The sequence below is a fragment of the Theropithecus gelada genome, chromosome 5 (assembly GCF_003255815.1).
Source record: "Theropithecus gelada isolate Dixy chromosome 5, Tgel_1.0, whole genome shotgun sequence".
NCBI lineage: Eukaryota > Metazoa > Chordata > Mammalia > Primates > Cercopithecidae > Theropithecus > Theropithecus gelada.
Genome location: NC_037672.1, coordinates 107,342,274 through 107,358,322, shown reverse-complemented (window position 1 = coordinate 107,358,322; position 16,049 = coordinate 107,342,274). Strand labels below are relative to the sequence as shown.

At 39.1% G+C, this 16,049-nt stretch overlaps 1 protein-coding gene across 3 annotated transcripts in view; it reads left to right on the top strand.

The window, feature by feature from the left end:
* Positions 1–10,771: 10,771 nt before the first annotated feature.
* CFI (complement factor I) overlaps positions 10,772–16,049 on the top strand; it is a 59,948-nt gene continuing 54,670 nt past the window's right edge. For all 3 annotated transcript variants that reach the window (XM_025385435.1, XM_025385434.1, XM_025385433.1), the window contains exon 1: positions 10,772–11,062. In XM_025385435.1, the coding sequence (XP_025241220.1) occupies positions 11,006–11,062 (57 nt within the window). In that variant the 5' untranslated portion in view covers positions 10,772–11,005. The remainder of the gene's footprint in view (positions 11,063–16,049) is intronic.

The following is a 16,049-nucleotide window of genomic DNA, read 5'->3' as shown; positions in this document are numbered from 1 at the left end:
GAGAAGATTCAAGGAAAGGGTTCCTCATCTAGTCATACAGTTGTGTTCAAGGGGAAGGAGAATACTGTTCAGTTTTGTTCTGCAATTCCCTCTGGTGGTTTTCAGTAAGACTTGAGACTTCCTTATTCTAAAGTCCAAGCAGCAGTGGAAACATTTCAAGATCCCTTTTTGCAATACAACTTTTCCAAATACTCAATTTTTATTTAAACCCAAAAATCTTGTCACTCAAAGTAAAACGATTTTCTCCAGGGCCTGAAGATCCTTGTTCAACTAGTTCATGTGATGAAAATGTCTGTTAAGTAGGTGATATGGTTTGGATGTTTGTTCCTTCCAAATCTCATGCTGAAATTTTATTCCCAGTGTTGTAGATGGGACCTGGTGGGAGGTGATTGGATCATGGGGGCAGAATTCTTATGAGTGGCTTAGCACCATCCCTTTGGTGATAAGTGAGTTTTCACTCAGTTCACTTGAGATGTGGTTGTTTTAAGAGTCTGTGACTTCCTCCATCTCTCTCTTGCTCCCACTCTTGCCATGTGACATGCTGGCTCCCCATCACCTTTCACCATGATTGTTAACTTCTAGAGACCACCAGAAACTGATGCCAGCACCTTGCTTCCTGTAAAGCCTCCAGAACCATAAGCCAATTAAATCTCTTTCTTTATAAATTACCTAGCGTTGGGCATTTTTTTATATAAATGCAAAAAAAAAAAATGCTAGTTTCTGCAGCCATTCTTCATCTTCATAGAATTTGGTAAAATCTGGGCTACTGTTTTCTTGAATGTATTTCTATGATTCACTTTCTAGGTCAAGCGTCCTGTTAAGGAGCAGAATCTGTATTAGTTTCTCTCACTCCAGTCCATAGTGTCAATAAACATTATTTTGCATAATTTCTGTAGGTCAGAAATTAAGGAGCAGCTTAGCTGGATGATTTTGACCCAGGGTCTCTCATAAGGTTGCAATCAAGATATCACCTGGGGCTGCAGTCCACTGAAGACTTGAGTAGGGCTAGAGGATCCTTTTCTGAGGGAGCTCACTGACATGCCTAGCAAGCTGATGCTGCCTATTGCCAGGCCCCAGTTCCTTGCCATACGGACCTCTTTACAGGGTGCTTGAGTACTGACATGACATGCCAGCTGGCTTCCCCCAAAACGATCTGCTAAGCCATAAGATTTATGCATGTGGAAGGAGATTTATATGGGCCTTGTCCAGGTTTTCACATAGTTTAAAAAAAAATTTTAGAAGTGAATTGCCCTGCGTTTGATAAGTCCTCTTCATAGCATCATCTAGAACTTTTTTCATTTTTGCTCCAAAACTTTCCGACACCAGCACTCTCTGGGAAGAAAGCAGTGAGTTGTGAATATGTCAGGATTTTAATGAGAATTGAAATCTCTGAAGGAACCAGTCCTTGATAGGGTACCGTAAGTAGATACTGACACAGTTCTTCCAAAATGTACCTTCTGTTTCCAATATGAAGACAAGGCAATAAATATATCTTTACCTTTGCTTCTTTGCAGCAGTGTTTCATAGAAGAAAAATTTTCTTGAATTTTGCCATAATTTATAAATCTTACAAATGCTACTCTATGACATTTGTTGTTGAAATCTGTTGATTCATCAACCTGGATGAGAAATTGTTAGGTTCTTTTGATGCTATGCAGCATTATGTGACATGTCATCAATCACATCAGTTTATCAAACTTTGAAAGTGAAACCGTTTTAGTTTGTCATTACATCATATGCTGGCGTCTTACTCTCTGTAATTATACATACTGAAATTATGAGGTCCCACCAATTGTGGGGCTTTTTCCTTTTCGGGTCAAAAAGTTCTTCTGCTAAATAACTTGCTTTCTGGACCTTTTTACTGAAGGTCACTTAAAAAAATACATTCTTTACTCTGGGTTTCCAAAGGTCATATAAAATTATCTGCTCTTTTACTGTGGTTTGCAGTTAAGTGTCTTTTCAATTTTGCTGGGGCCATCGCTTCATTTGTAAGTTGTGATTCTTCATTACTAACTTTATCAGAATTATTAAGATTTAGAATTCTCTTCCATCTCCCAGTTCATCTTCAAAAATCACCACATTGGACTATAAGTCATGTTTGTAGAACACAGATGCTAATAAAGTATAAAATAAGCAAACTAAATAAGGAAATTTTAAAAAAAAATTATATCTTCAAATGCAATTCACTTTTAACCTACAAGCTCCATGTGTCAGGCCTCTGAGCCAAGCCTGCATGCATACATCCAGATGGCCTGAGGCAACTGAAAACTACAAAGGAAGTGAAACAGCCTGCTCCTGTCTTAACTGATTGACCAACCTTTAGACATTCCATTATGACCTGTTCCTGCCCTGCCCCACCCGATGGATTGATCGACCTCGTGACATTCTTTTCTGGACCATGAGTCTTATGATCTCCCCACCATGCACCTTGTGACCCCCTCCTCTGCTGAGAATAGATAGCCACCTTTAACTGTAACTTTCCACTGCTTACCCCAGTCCTATAAAACTGTCCCACCCCTACCTTCCTTTCCTGACTGTCTTTTCGGACTCAGCCCACTTGCACCCACGTGAAATAAACAACCTTGTTGCTCACACAAAGCCTGTTGGTGGACTCTCTTCACATGGACGTGCGTGACACCATGTTTTGCAATGTTTACAACATTAGCAAAGCAACAGGGAGGCATTTGAGTTATGGGGCATTAAAATTCCTTCCTTAAAATATTATCTTTGATTATCTATTACGTCAGGAGAGTTCATTAGCTGTCAGTTGACTGTGAATAAGGGGAGGCCAGGGAAGATCAGGAAATGTAAATCAGGAAGAATAGGCTGATGTTGTCAACCTATTTTCTCTCCCTCTCCCTCAACCTATTGTCCCTCCTTCTTAATTCAACACCCACCAGTCATCAACAGTACCCCTTGCCTTCCATCAAAAGCTGAGAATGGACTCAGTGAAATGAACATAGTTGTGTGGAGCACTGTCATGTTTGTGAATGACCTCTAGCAAAATTCCTAATAGAGTTACTTGATCACTAGTCATCACTACAAGTGTTGGCATTACATGGAGAAAGAAGTTCAAAAGAATGCAAAAAAAAAAAAAAAAAATTCCAATCTCTTCTGGAATCCCTAGTCACCGCTCCTAGACTCCTGATAACATCTGCAGAAACTCACACTAGACTATAAGCTCCTGAAGAGTGAGAACTACATCATCTTTGTTTTGGTATGCTAAGTACTTAGTACAGTGCCTGGAATAAAATTGATGCCCAATAAATATTTGTTAAATGGAACCGAATTCCTCTATGCTTTGAATTTCTGCTCATGCCTTGAAAACCTACTTATTAACAAATGATCATAGAATGATGGTCAAAAAGACAAAGAAAATATAAAAGGAGGGAAGAAAGTATATATGTACAGTCTAGTTGTGGTATTCAAGATCTGAGAAGGTGTCCATCCAGTTGTTTTAGTGAAAGGTTAGGCCATCTAATTAAAATACCCAGTAAGGAGATACAGATGTTCCTCAACTTAGGATGGGGTTATATCCCAATAAACCCATCATGAGTTGAACATATCTGAGTAGAAAATACATTTAATACATGTAACCTACTGAACATCATAGCCTAGCCTAGTCTACCTTGAAGGTGCTTGGAACACTTACATTAGCTTACAGTTGGGCAAAACTATCTGGCAGCACAGCACACTGGAAAGTCTCATTTGTTGCCGCTGCCCAGCATCATAAGAGAATATTGCATGCGTATCACTAGCCAGGGAGAAGATCAAAGTTTAAAATTTGAAGTACAGGTTTTGCTGAATGCTTATTGCTTTCACACCATTGTAAAGTAGACAAATTATTCAGTGTAACCATTGTAAGTTGGGAGACTGTATTGCTAATGGCAGCGAAGAGGGCTGCTGGCTAGGAATAGGACTGAAAATTTTTATATTAGAACAAAATTGTAAAAGTACTTAGCTGAAGCTAGGCATGTAATCCCAGCACTTTGGGAGGCTGAGGGGGGCAGATCACTTTAGGTAAAGAGTTCGAGACTAGCCTGGCCAACATGGTGAAACCCCGTCTCTACTAAAAATACCAAAATTGGCTGGGCTTGGTGGCATGGGCCTGTAATCCCAGCTACTGGGGAGGCCAAAGCAGGAGAATCACTTGAACCCAGGAGGCTGAGGTTGTAGTCAGCATCAGCCAAGATCGCGCCGCTGTACTCCAGCAACACAGCGAAACTCCACCTAAAAAAACAAAAAAAGAAGAAGAAAGAAAGAAAGACTGGGCGCTGTGGCTCACACCTATAATCCCAGCACTTTGGGAGGCCAAGGTGGGTGGATCACGAGGTCAAGAGATCGAGACCATCCTGGCCAACATGATGAAACCTCGTCTCTATTAAAAACACAAAAATTAGCTGGCCGTGTTGGCATGCACCTGTACTCCCAGCTACTCGGGAGGCTGAGGCAGGAGAATCACTTGAACCTGGGAGGCGGAGGTTACAGTGAACCAAAATCATGCCACTGCACTCCAGCCTGGTGACAGAGCAAGACTTCGTCTCAAAAAAAAAAAAAAAAGTACTTAGTCAAGGTGCCATTAATTGTAAATATTAATGTGAACTCATGACTTTCTCTTTTATTTGTTTTTTATTATGAAAATTTCAAACATAAACAAAAGTTGATAGAACAATATAATGAACCTTTCTCTATACAACACTCACCTTCAATCAGCCTTTTGCAAATGTTTTCCTCCATTTCCTCACTGTTATTATTAAAATTATTATAGCTAGAGTGTTTTATAGTAAACATTCTGTTCATAAATCTTCAGCAGAGGACTTTTTTAAAAACATAAGCACAAAACCATTAACAAAAATAATATTTTCTTAGTATTAGCGAATATCCAGTCCATGTGGAATTTTCCCAAGTTATTTCAAAATATATTTTAATAGTTGGATCAATCAAATGAAGATCCAAACAAGGGCCATCCATTGTATTTTATTGATATGTCTCTTAATTTTCTTTTATTCTATGTCAGTTTCCTCTCCCTGTTCCCCCCCCACCCCCACCCCATGGCATTTATTTGTTGAAAAAACTGAGTCTTTTGTCATGTAGAATTTCCCACTTTCTCACTGATTACATCCTTGTGGTGGTATAAATTGTTTTTCTATCCTCTGTATTTCCCATAAACTGGTAGTTAATTGATAGTGAGATCTACAGACTTGATTGTTCAGGTTCTTTTTTTTTTTTTTTTTTTTTTCTCTCTTCTGCAAGAATACTTCCTGCTGTCCCATGAAGAGGCACATAATGTCTGGTTGTCTCTCTTTGGGGGTGATATCAGTCAGCGGGATCAGTGTTATCAGCCTCATCCACCTCTTAGAGTTCCCTGCCAGCTTTTCACCTAATGGTTTTAGCAGCTGTTGGTGATCATCACTAGGTCCATTGGCTCATAAGGTAGTGCAAAATAGTAATATGATAATTCTATCATTTCTTTTGCAATTATTAACTGAAATAAAGAAATTTCCTTTTTTATTTCAATTTTTTGCTATCATTGTTCTTTGCAATGCTTAAAATATTTAATCTTTGGCTTGTGAGAGCCCCTTCAAGTCTTTCAGAACCACCAACTAGCCTGCGATGGCTTCCTTGCTTTCCGGTACAAAATATTTCTTTTACATTTTATGCCCCAGATGTGGAATCGCACTTTCTCCAAAGAGCCTTGTTTTTTAAAATGGAAAATGGTATGTAGAGAAGACAATCTTGCCACTAAGGAGTGCTCATTGCTTCTGCATTGTTAGGACTTCTAAGCCCTATCAATGGACACAATGGACAACTAAGAGGTAATTATTTTTAGAAAGAAAAAAAACTGGGGATCATAGTGACATTTCCAATTCAAAGTTAAGTCTACAGGGTTTCCATTTCTTTGAATTTAAACTTGTGTTTGTCTTACCCTGAAATTCTTACGACATTGGCATAATTACTTGTTTGCCTTAACCTCCATATATATATATATATACACACATATATATGTATGTATATGTTGTCAAGTAAGTATTATTAACGGTAAGACTATTGAATACTACTTAGTTTGCTAATATTTTGTTTAGAATTTTTGCGTCTATATTCATAAGTGAGGTTGGTCTTTTTCTTTTTATTGTGCTGTACTTCTGTTTTTGTAGATTCTGATTATAGAAGTCTGCCTTCAATGACTGCAGGAGAAGGGTGGGATACGAGGCCTCAGGGGTTTGCCTATGGCTTGCCTCTTAAGTGCAGAGTCTCCCTCAACTTGATGGAGGCTGGTGTCGTCTAGAATGCTTCTCTGCTTCTGCCTCAGTGTCCACTCAAGGGATTCTGGGTTAGAACATGTGCTACAGAGAGCCTTACTGTAGGCTTTAGCCTGGAGTAAATTCTCAAGTTGCCCCCGTGTGGGCCACTGGCTCAGATGTTCTTCCCTTTATTTATTAATTACTTAGTCCATCACTTCTCTCAGATTCTACTGTTTCTATTTATTCTGTGGTCTTTTGTATTTTGGATACCTTGTTGTCACCTATATGAATTTGACACTTCTTAAGCTCATTTAAGTTTTGCAGTTAATCTTTTCCTGTCTACTATATGTATTCTAGTAATTCCTCACTGTTTATGTCCTATTAATGAATCCTTCTTCATTTTTCAATGGTGCAGTGGAATTACTTTTATTTTTATATTTATTTTCATTGAGATCATAGGAGGAAAGAGACTTAAACTGAATAAAATTTCAGTCCTCATGAGCACTTTACATTTTCTTTTTGTTAACTGCTGTATTAGTCCATTCTTGCACTGCTATAAAGAAATACCTGAGACTAGATAATTTATAAAGAAAAGAGGTTTAATTGGTTCATGGTTCCACAGGCTGTATAGAAAGCATGATGCTGGCATCTGCTCAGGTTCTGGGGAGGCCTCAGGAAACTTACAATCATGGCAGAAGGCAAATGGAAAGCACATATATTACGTGGCTGGAGTAGGAGCAAGAGAGAGGAGACATTTTAATCAGAAAGGATCAGAAACAGTCCTCATTCACATGGAACAGGCAACATATACACTTAAAGTTTTCCCCAGGCCTTATCTTCCACCTTCTGACATAATATAATAGTCAGAGATCTGGATCATCTGGATTTTCCATAAGTCACCATGGTTGTTTTTCCATTGATAGCATTACTTTGATCAGAGGAGATGAGGAAGTAGCATGATAAATACTTTGGTAAGACACATGTGCTCCAGAGAGTAGGAAATAAAGCCTGGCACATCAGTAAAATTTTTAGGAAACCAGTGTTCAGGAACCTGCTGGAACATCCTCTCTAATGTAAAAGACAAATTTTTGTATCTTGTACTTTCTTTAACAAAGAAGGAAGCACAAAACCTGATGAGACTTTTTGGATGTTGGGAGCGAATATTCTGCACTAGGGAATACTGCTCCAGCTGCCAAAGCAGAAAAGGTTTCTGCAGTGGTCCAGCAGACTGTATAGCATCAGAAGACTCAGTGATGGGGGAAAAATGCTGTGAGGTGTTTGAGGAAGATCGTGTAGGAGAACCACAATATAGGATCTCAGGGTTCTGAGCAAGGCCATGCCATCTGCAGCAGAGAATCATAGGACACTACATCACCATACGGCCAGAACTGCCTATTATTCTCTGGATCCAAATGGACCCACAAAGCAGGCCTAGCAAAAATGTATTGTAAGAAAGAAGTGTGATATCCAGAGCCAAACACAAACAGGACCAGAGGTATGAGCAAGGTGCATAAACAGGTAGCAGGTAGGCCAGACTGCCCCTGTCCCCAGCATCCAAACAGTTGCACTCATGCCGCTTCCTCATCTCACACCTATAGCTTCCTGGGGAATCTGGTATGACCAGCTGAAGGAGGAGAGAAAAGGTCACATTTTGTTTACAGATGGGTTGGCTTGGTATATAGGTACAAGTTGAAAATAGACAGAGGCTGCATTACAGCCACACTTTGGAGTGGTTTTGAAAGACAGTGGTGAGAGAAAGTCCTCCCAAAGGGCAGAGCTGCAGGTGGTACACCTGGTCATCCACTTGGTGTGGAAAGGGAGGTGGCCTGAGGCTAGACTTTATGTAGAATCACAGGCAATAGTGATTTCCTGATCATCTTTTGTTCCTGAAATGAAAAATATTCAAAGATCAAGAGCAAAAAGTTCTGGGATACAAACAGTAACTTTACCCTGAGAAGTGAATGGTAACCAAGGGTTCAGACCACTCCTGAAAGAGGCTGTGGGTCATGTCATCAGGTACGTCACTGACATCAGCAGAGGTGGGAGGTCAGAGTGAAGGGAATCTAGAATGGATGCATGTACATACAGGAGTGGGCATGAAGTATAAAAATCTTTGTATCACATGTTCATGCCTACCAGAAAGCATCTACCGAGAAAAGGCACTAAATAACCAACAAAATGGCTCAGCCAATTTGGCCCAACAAAATTATTGAGCCAAAATGACTGAGTCTCAGTCATCAGCCACCCCAGTGCTGGCACAATGGGCACAAGAATGAAGTGCCCATGGTAGCAGAGATAGAGGCTACCCATGACACCAATAGTATGGACCCCGAGGCTTATCTAGCTCACATCATTAACAAATGCCCAACCTGACAGCAGCTGACACTAATACTGTCCCCACAAGATGGCACAATTCATCAAGGAGACCAACTAGTCACTTAGTAGCAAGTTAACTACATCTGATTCTTTCACTTTTTGAAGGGTCAGTGGTCTATTCTTACAGGAATAGGCATATATTTGAGGTATGAGTGTGCCTTTCTTGCCTGCAGGGCCTCCGTTAGCACCATAATCCAGAGAATTATAGAGTGCTTAATTATCTACCAAAGATCACATCCTGCCAGACAAGGCTACCCACTTTACAGCAAAGCAGGCCCAGGAGTGGGCCTGTGATCATGCAATCCCCTGGTCATATCACATACCACACCACTCAGAAGCTGGTGGACTTACAGAATGTTGGAATGGGCTGCTGAGGGCAGAGCTTAGGTGCCAGTTAAATGCAAAACTTTGTGAGAATGGGGTGCTATCCTCCAGGAAGCAGTATATACATTCAATCAAAGACTTTCATATAGCATTGTATTCCCAATAGGAAGAATACGTGGGCCTGGGAACCAAGGAATAAAGGCAAGAATGACCACACTTACCATCACCCCCATTAACCAATTGGGAACTTTGTGCATCTTGTCTCCACAATTGTAGACTCTGCAGGGTTCATTGTCTTTGTCTCCAAAGGACTATACTTTCACCAGGGGCAAGCAAGAGTCCCATGGAATTATAAACTAGAGCTGTTGCCTGGTGTACACTGAGCTCTTTGTATCTAGGGACCAACAAGAAAGAAAGAGTCATAATCCACAAGGGTAATTGACCATGATCATTCCGAGGAGGTAGGGCTGCTATTACTATAATGTGGGCAGGGAGGAGGATGTGTAGAACCCACATAACCTACTGGGGTACCTCTTTTTGTTGTTGTTGTTGTTTCTTTTTTAAGAGAGGCTCTCTCTTTGTCACTCGTGCTGGAGTACAGTGGTGCAATTATGGCTAACTGCAGCCTCAACCTCTCCCTGTGTTGCCCAGGCTCATCTCAAACTCCTGGCCTCAAGCAATCCTCCTGCCTTGGCCTCCCAAAGTGCTGGGATTATAGGAGTGAGCCACCATGTCCAGCCTGCTCTTGTGACAGTAGGGATACAAATGGCAACTTTTGCCTGAGAAACAAAAGGTAACCAGGAGCTTAGACCGCTCGTGAAGGAGATTGTGGGTCATGTCATCCAGTAAGTCACCGAGACCAGCAAAAGTGGGAGGTCAGGGTAAAGGGAATCTAAAATGGATAGGAAGGGGGCCAAGGGTGAGTATCAGCTACAGCCCCAAGATCAACTGCAAGGGTGGGAGCTGTAGTTTTTCCCATTCACTTCCTCTTCTAAGTTTTCTCTCAAGAATAGAGGCCCACTGAAATTTTTAAGGAGCCACTCCTGGAGTATATATGGAACATAGATCTAAAAGGTGCAAGTATGTACTCTGAAAGACACAGAGATGAGTTTCCCAGAACCCCTGTCAGGGAAGGTCTTGCTACCTGGCTGTAAAGAATGTAGTCAGAAGATACCTCCTCCTGATAGCACATAACTGTCAGATCCTTCCATGTCTGCCTTAGCTACAGAAAACTATCTCACCTAAGTATATGCCCTTCTTGGGCAATATATAGTAGGGGACCGAGCAAGGCAGAATATAATGGCGCAGACATTTATACTGAAATCAGGGGCCCTGTGACAGGTCACACTCAGGCCAGTTCAACTTCTCCCTCTGCTCACCCCTGCTTCCCCTCCCTTGCTTGTACGGGTATCGATCCCTAAGAAACACTTGTACCCCATGCTCACTGTCTCAAGTCTGCTTCTGGTGAACCGAATTGTGTCAGCATTTCTGCTATCACAGATTTATTTCATAAATAGATAAATCCTGCATGATAGTTGGTACTGGCACAAGAATACCTGTTTTTGAAATTTCTTATACTCCAAAAATAAAATTTGATCACAGCACAACAAATACATGGTAAAGAAGCTGGTTTCTAGAGTTTTAAATGTATTTTGCAGCCTTTGCTATGATCTGCTTTTATTCTTACTGTCTCCTAGTCTTCAACCTTAAGTTTAAAGAATTTTATTTTTATTTTACAAAAAAATATATATATATTGCTTCCAATATAATTTCTGTCTTCCCTGGAATAGAGAATTGAGTCATTGCTCATTAACAGGGTGGGAGGAAATCAGTCTCTTCTAGTGGAAACAAGTTCCTATTGGTCACCTCCCTCTGCTCTTTACTGGGAAGGCCATTTTTTGGTTTCAGTTACGGTAAATCTCTCTGGATTTCAGCCAGATTCTTTTGGAGTTCAAAAGTACAGAGTTCTTTAGGAGGCTTGTTCTTTTGAAATATTTTTTCAGAGGTTAAAAATTAAATTTTAAAGAGTTCTCAGCAGAGACAAAGACCCCGAACACTTCCAACATGAAGCTTCTTCATGTTTTTCTGTTATTTCTGTGCTTCCACTTCAGTTTTTGCAAGGTAAGCAATTCAATCTTTATGCAAACAATTTTAATTGATAGTTTAAACGTTGTAAAAATATAGAAAATAATCTTAAATTTATAATTTTGACTTAAATATTACATAGTTCAGTTACCAACCATACCACCCGATAGTCAGCAACAAATGTTTTATATTAGTATCTTGATAAAATAGTTTTTTTAAAAAATAGCTCTTTTTATGTGCTTATATATGCAGAGGCATTGCACTGAACAAGAGTTTTACTAATACAAGGCTGTGATTTATTGTAATTGTAGTAAATAAAAAATATTTACCAAGTTCCTCCTGTGTGTAAGGTACAGTACTAGAAAGACAGTGAGACTGATCTCTTCCTTCAATAACCTTTTAGTACACTCTATAGTTATAGAAAGGGGAAATAATAAGCAAATTTGAAACATCTGAAAACACAAAAGTACAAGTTACAAGACAGTATACATTTAATTGTCAAAAGTGTTACAAATATGTGGTAAAGGACTTTAATGAGAGGACAAATCACTTCATGCTGAGAGGTCAAGAAGAGATTATGGATCAAGTAGGATTTGAGCTGAACCTTTAATTCTGTATTACATGTGATCAGTGGTGAGAAAAAGGAGTGATTTCCAGCTTTTTTAGCCAGGAAAAGCAGCAAGTGCTACCATAGGAAGGCAGCAACACACCAGGCCCCTCCAAATAAATGAATTCATTTGATCAGAATGAAGGGTTTGTGGGCTACAAAGGAACTCGAAACTGAAGTGACATGTTGTATTGAAGTTAGAGTGTCATCTATTAAGGTGAAAAATGTTTATAACATTTTAGATACTTACTGATGATTGCCAACTTTGGTGGCAATCCGAAACTATCTTGTCTTAATGCCAGCTTGTAGAAGAAAATATTTAAAGAAAACTACTGAAGAAAACACATTTTAAGATTCTTGTAACTTCTAAAATATTTGCTATCATCATTGCAATGTTTATAATAGAGAATAAATGGAAATAACTAAATGCTTATTAATAAGACACTGGTTAAATTATTGTATATTCAAAATTGAACTATTATGTAGCCATTGAAATGACAATTTATCTAAATAAAAAGTCCTTACTACAATTTTATTTTTATTGAAGAAAAACACACACACACACACACACACACGTGTGTGTGTGTTTATATGCATACATATATAAATGCATACTTATACCTACTTATATATATGACTAAAAGATCTTATAGTATATGTATTAAATAGTTGATAGTTGCTATCATTGGCTAATAAGATTACTGGTGATTCTATTTTCTGTTTTATACATTTCTGAATTTCAGAATTCAAACTTTTTTTATTCTTTTTTTATTTAAAACAAAGGTGTATTACTTTATAATTAGAAAAATTACTTTTTTGAAAATAAGAAAAATTTCAGCTCCCTTTTCTATTCCTGAAAAGAGCCTCTTTCTTTTATTGAACAGTCTTCCAAAAACAAAGTTGCCTTCAGTGCTTTAAGAAAAACAGCATTTTAAGAAGGGTTAATTTCAAGTTCATGAAAATTTCAGAACTTCTTAAAATATTTGTTTATGAAAGAAAGTGGAATTTTTAAATTCTACTTGCTAAGAAGTAACCATTTTTAAGTGGTTACTCTTAAAGACAATATAATTAGTGTTCATATAGTTTTAAAACAAATCTAAGTTTTCAAAATGAAATGAAGTATGTGCAGCTGGGATACATTTTTAAGAGCTGAGGGTAAGTTTCTGCCTAAGGGGTAAAAAGTATCCCCTTCCTTATTATTATTATTTTTTAATCAGAACGTCTTGATGGACTGATGCTAAGGTGGTTGATGTCAATGACTGGGATAGATGGCAGTGAGATAGAATTAAGTTGCTCTGAATAGTGAAAGAAGAAAAGCAGTTTTACTGAACCTCAGACGAGGAAACTAGAGGATTCAGAAAAGATGAAAAAGAAACCCGTAGCACAGTGGGAGTGGCTGCAGGTGGTAGGAATAGGGCCTTATGATGGTAGGAATAACCAAAGGATGTTCAACAACAAGGAAACTGGCTGGGTGAGGGGGTTCACACATGTAATCCCAGTACTTTGGGAGGCTGAGGCAAGAGGATTGCTTGAGTCCAGGAGTTTGAGGCTGCAGGGAGCTATGATCATGCCACCATATTCCAGCCTGGGTGACACAGCAAGATCCTGTCAAAACAAAAAACAAAAAACAAAAAAAAAACAGAAGCCAAATGTTTCAGTTGATATGATTACTTACTGTAATTGTCCTGTGACATAATCACCAACTGATACCCTAAATTTTATTTTACCCTAAAATTTTGTTAAAAACTCAGGCATATATGGGTGGCATTTTAGAGAGAAAGAACTGGAGTAATGTTAAGCAGAATGACAACATCCTGGAAACGAAGGGGGCACACAGGAGGGTATACAGTGCAAGTGATAGCAGTGGAAATGGCAGGGTAGGCAGATCCACCAAAACCAAAAACCAAAAATCCACTTCCACAAAAACCAAAGAGAAGCTGTCAGAACCAACTTTATTTAGAACTGTGGAAAACAGTCAAAGGTTTATAGCACCCAAGCAAATGTTGAATGAAGGAACAGGCAACTAAAAATGGTAGGAAAGCTTTGTGGCATTTTGTACATGTGTCCTTTGTGTCCTTATACCGTACACTCCCTGATTTGGCAGTGGTCTTGAAGGGTAGCTATCTATGTTTCTCACTCAGGGAGGGACCCTGTTCCCTAGCACTAGAAAGAACACAGAAGACCTTATTCAAAAATAATGTGTTTGTCTTTTCTATCCTAAAGCCTACCTGAAGGACAGACCCCAGGCACTTGTCTTGGTTTCATCTAACTCAGAACTCAGAGCAGAAAAGCATTAGTATTGCAAAGGACAGGCACTGTAAGATTAATGAGCAATCTCAGCTGTCTGGGGCAAAGGATTACAGTGGAGGTACACAAGAGAGCACCAAAGCATGGGGAAAAGCTAAGATCTTATGGAAAATTAGGGCATTCAAAAGTGCCTGTGTGTATTGAGAGAGTTTAGGAAGCCACATACATGCTCAGGGCAGGATGCATGCTCAGGAAAACCTCAGAAGACTCTGAGCCTGCACCTCTGGTGGATGTCTAGGTTCAGTCCAAGTATGAAGTGAAAGCTAATGTAGAGTTGTACATGGCCTGGATAAGTGCCCAGGACAGAAACGATCTGCAAAGACTGGGAGAGATTTTGAGATTTTGATTTGTTTTTCTGGGTTTCTTTTTCTTCTCTCTCTCTGTCTCTCTCTCTCCTCTTGCATTGAAGGAAATCTCTGTCTAAATACTAACCGAATATAAGTCAAAGGAACAGACTTCAAAGACCACATGTGATAAAGAATAGACTTACCAAAAATAGTTTAGAAGTAATCAAACAAACACCAAGCAACCAAAACAAACCCCAAGTAGAAGGAAGAGTCTGATTTCAAGAGTTACTATAAGAGTCAAAATGTCCAGTTTCCAACTAAAAATTATGACGCATGCAAAATACGAGAAAGTATGGCCCATTTACAGAAGAAGTGAATATAATATGTTCCAGAAGAAGCACAAACTTTGGACTCACTAAACAAAGACTTAGTGGTCTTTAAAAAAAGAAAAACGCTTTATTGAGTTATGACTGACATATAATAAGCTATACATATTTAGTGTACATAACTTGATGAGTTTGAGTTTGGAGATTAATATATGTCTGTGAAAATATCACAACATATGCCATAAACATATTCACCACTTCCAAAAGTTTCCTGTCACCCTCTTATAATTTTGTGTGTACATATAACAACTCTTAACATAAATGAAATTATGCTCTTAGCAAATTTTTAAGTATACAATACAGTATTATGAACAATAGGCACTATTCTGTAGTGTAGATCTCTAAGAATTATACATCTCGCATAACTGAAAATTTATACCTTTGACTAGTACTTCCCTGTTTCCCCCTCACCCAGTCCTTGGCAACCACCATCCCACTCTCTGGTTCCATGAGTTTGACTATCTTAGATTCCTAATGTAAGTGGTATTATGTGGTATCTATCCTCCTGTCCCTGCCTTGTTTCACTTAGATTAATGTCCTCTAGGTTCATCCATATTGTCACAAATGACAGGGTTTCCTTCTTTTTTAAGGCCAAATAATGTTTCATTGCATGTATATACCACATTTTCTTTTTTTTTTTTTTTTTTTTTTTTTTTTTTTTTTTGAGACGGAGTCTCGCGCTGTGTCACCCAGGCTGGAGTGCAGTGGCGCGATCTCGGCTCACTGCAAGCTCCGCCTCCCAGGTTCAGGCCATTCTCCTGCCTCAGCCTCCGAGTAGCTGGGACTACAGGCGCCCGCCACCACGCCCGGCTAGTTTTTCGTATTTTTAGTAGAGACGGGGTTTCACCATGTTAGCCAGGATGGTCTCGATCTCCTGACCTCGTGATCCGCCCGCCTCGGCCTCCCAAAGTGCTGGGATTACAGGCTTGAGCCACCGCGCCCGGCCCACATTTTCTTTATCAATTCTTCCACAACTGTAGAAGAATTTCCCTTTCTCCATATCCTCAGCTACATTTGTTACCTTTGGCTATTTTGACAATAACCATCCTAACTGGTGTGTGATTTTGATTGTCATTTCCCTAATGGGTTAGTGATATTAAACACCTTTTGAAGTACCTGTTGACCATTTACATATCTTATTTGAAGAAATGTCTATTCAGCTCCTTTGTCCACTTTTTAAAGTAGACTATTTGGTTTTTTGTTGTAGGAATTCCCTATGTATTTTAGATAGATATTAACCTCTTACCAGATGTATAGTTTGCAAATATTTTCTTCCATTCTATATGTTGTCTTTTCATTTTGTTAAATGTAACCTTTGCGTACAGAAGGTTTTTAGCTTGATGTAGTCCCGCTTGTCTATTTTTGCATTTGTTGCCTGTGCTTTTGTTGTCATAGTCAAGAAATTATTGCCAAGATTAATGTCAAGAAGCTTATCC